The 3,367-nt window shown below is 38.7% G+C and overlaps 1 protein-coding gene across 1 annotated transcript in view; it reads right to left on the minus strand.

Annotated features, from left to right (window-relative positions):
* Positions 1–3,367, minus strand: part of ZFAND4 (zinc finger, AN1-type domain 4) — a 20,673-nt gene that overhangs the window by 2,640 nt on the left and 14,666 nt on the right. Inside the window, 1 exon segment of the mRNA XM_010154569.1 lies at positions 963–1,116. Within this exon segment, the coding sequence (XP_010152871.1) occupies positions 963–1,116 (154 nt within the window).

The following is a 3,367-nucleotide window of genomic DNA, read 5'->3' on the forward strand; positions in this document are numbered from 1 at the left end:
CGGTAGTAATCTCTCTCTCAGGCTTGCGCGGACTCCGGTGTGATCTCTCTCTCAGGCTCTCTGGCTCTGACTCTCGTTACCTGGGACCTGGCTGAATACTGGTCAGCAGGTGGTGAGCAATTGTATCATATGTTTTATTTTCCATTATTTTCATTACCTATTATTGTTGGTATTATTAGTATTGTTAATATTACTAGTCTCACTATAATATTCATTTATATTCAATTACTAAATTGTTCTTATCTCAATCCACAAGCTTCCTTGTCTTTTCCTCTGGTTCTCCTCCTCCACTGGAGGAGGGGAGAGGTGAGTAAGTGGCTGTGTGGTACTTGATTGCTGGCTTGGGTTAAACCACCACAACCACCAAGCACCAGTTCTCATTATGTTGTCTGCAAGTCACGATCTGGGGGACCAGCACTCTGGCATTCTGGTTTTGAGGTGCTTAAGATGCTCAAAGGTGACTGAAGTCTCACAAGAATAGAACACATGTAAAAATAAAAAAGTTCTTAAACACAAATTTGTATAAATTCACAAACTGTGCAGAAATGCTCTAACAGAGCCATATCTGAGGGAGATTTTCTGAAAAATTGTAACAAAACCATTTTTTTCCTCAAGTTGTTAATGATATAATTACTGTTGAGAAACTCTGCAGGACATATATCTGTAGCACTTTCTCCCCACGCTAGTATAAAATGTCTTTTTTTTTTTTTTTTGAATGATGTTCTTTATTCCCTGATATCTTGCATTTCTTGATTTTCCTGGAAGAACATATACCTCAACAGCAGAACATGTACAGCTTTCCTGAATTTTAGTTCCCGGAGTTTTGCTGGACTGAGAACTGCAACTTTTTTGAAGGTTCTCTTTTGATTTGCTAAGCTTAAGTAATACCATGCAGCATAGAAAATCTTTTGGTTAACCCAGCTATCAATTTTAAACAATAGCTGATTATATGCTCAGCCTACCTGCACTCATAGCTGGTTGCCAATCCAGTTTTCTTGCCACAAAGAAAGCAATGCTTTGTAATTTTCTTTTTTGCTTGAACTGAGCCATTCACAGGCGGAAGATGGGTTGTTTCACCTGCTTTCAGAGGTAGAAAGACAGCAAAGACATTTTTACTTATTCCTGATCACAAACTAGTAAAATGTTATCTTTTGAAATCCAGATTCATTTTGCATTTCTTAGGATACTTCAGGTGGGAATCCCAAAGCCTAAACAGAGAGGAAAAAAAAGACCCAAAAGCCAAAACACCTCAAGCCTATGAACACCTTTGGAAGAGGCAGTGCAATATGAGACTTAAAACATGTTATTTTTAACACCTGGTAAAAGTTCACATAAGCAAGAAGTTACAGAAGAAACCATGAAACACCTCCTAATGGTCTTCACAAACGCAAAGTGAAAACACATAATGTGATTGGGAAAGCACCGCACACAATGGCTTTCCCAAGAATCAATTGGGCATTGAAGTACCTGGCATATTTAGTAGCTAATAACTCACATTTCCCAAATAAATACTGCAACATTTTAAAATCTTGCTGATACTCTACTGATTGCAAGAAGAGTGCATTTTTAGACTACAGGCCTCTACTTAGTTACATGGTTTCGTAAGACACTTTGCAGATGTCTGTAAAATTTCTGTACTTAAAACTTCACTTTGACTTTTTGCCCTGTAATTCTTGGCTTTATAACTGGACAGCATGTAAAGAAAAGGTGTCTTCCTCCCCTCTGTAGAAGTAAGCTCTTCATCCACAACTTGCTCATGCAAATTTACCATACGCTAAGACAGAGAAAATGAAAAAGGCATCCTCTCAAACATTCATTCAGTGCTTCTAACACTCTCATCAGCATGCTCCTCAAAAGTGACCTCATGAGTTCAGAAGTACTTTTTGTCCAGCGCACCTTTAATCCCAACAGTCATTTCTCAGCTGAGATACAGCAGGCTACAATTCAATAGTAACACCAGGCAGGCACTACACATTGCTGTGCTACCCCACTGCTATGTAGCATGGAAACTTCCAGGCAATGTTTGTCCATGTGATAAATTTCATTCTCTAAAAGCTTACTATTTCAGGAGCATCAGTTAGCCCAGTTTGTGAAAAAGAGCTTGAAAACAGCCCTCCCGTGGACCATGCTAAACCAGAACAAACAATATACCTGTCCTCACATTTATGGTCCCTGCAGCAATTATGTGTAAATGAAGGCTTTGGATAACAAACTGAATCTGCTCTTTGATCAGTTATACAGCAGATCATAACCCACCACCTCTCAAGAGCCTGCATGATATGACAACACCAACTTTGTCTCTCATGTCTGGAACCTTTTGGAAAATACTCTCTTGTCTGACAAAAGATACACCAGAGGAGTGTTGTCTTCATAGTTCTATCCAAAATGACGCAGATGATAGAAGGCTTCTCCATCATGCAGGTGTGGCTATTAGGGTATCGCCTTTTTTACCATGGACTAGGTAAGGACAGACCTGTTTATTAACAGACTTCCAGTTCAAAGTCGCACCGCCAGGTGTGAAACGAAGGCACAATCTACTATTTTAGCAGCTTTGTTCCCATATCATTACATCATTTTTCCTGTTGCAGCTGCTATGTGAAGATCTGTCTTCTAGTTCATTCTCTACATCTAGATCTTAAAATCCTAGAATACATGCCTGCCTCTCTTTTCCTAAGGCCATACAGATTAAAATCAAAACCTGCAAACTGCAAGTCAAAGATGGGAAGAAAAGTTGATTGTGCTGATTATCTAGCTCACTCTCTTAAGAGTTTATAGCTACTAATCTAGACAATTCCATCCCTTCCAAGAGAATTAATCACATAAGAAAACAGTATTTAGGCATAACATCCATTTTCAGTAGACGTCAAGCATTAAGTACTCCACAGTTACCATGACCAAGTTAGGAAGAATGATGTCCATCACAAAAAAGTAAAGAAAAACCTGCATGATATCAATAATCTTCAGCATCGATGCCCTTACTGCTTCCTCCTCACTTTTACCAAATTCTTCTGACTCAGGCTATAGTCCTAAAGACAATGCTACCAAGTGTTGCTCTGATTTCAGTACACTCAGAAGTATTCACAGAACTGACCTTTTGGAAACTTCAGAGCAGAAAGTCATGTTTATGTCTACAGATGACTTGCAGGATTCATTAAGTATTAAAAAAAAGCTAGGAAAGAGTCACACATCTACTTAAGGTCTGGATGACATCTGTATGCAAAGAATGGCTTACAATTGCTACAGAAGTGTAATACATCAAGGACTTTGAAAGACATATGCTGTACGAAGATAAATGATTCTTGCCCTCTCTATGTATGTGATGTGAGGAAAGATATATATGTGAGGAAAGATTAAGAGTCATCTTCAA

Source organism: Eurypyga helias, unplaced genomic scaffold, assembly GCF_000690775.1.
Source record: "Eurypyga helias isolate BGI_N326 unplaced genomic scaffold, ASM69077v1 scaffold32976, whole genome shotgun sequence".
Classification (NCBI taxonomy): domain Eukaryota; kingdom Metazoa; phylum Chordata; class Aves; order Eurypygiformes; family Eurypygidae; genus Eurypyga; species Eurypyga helias.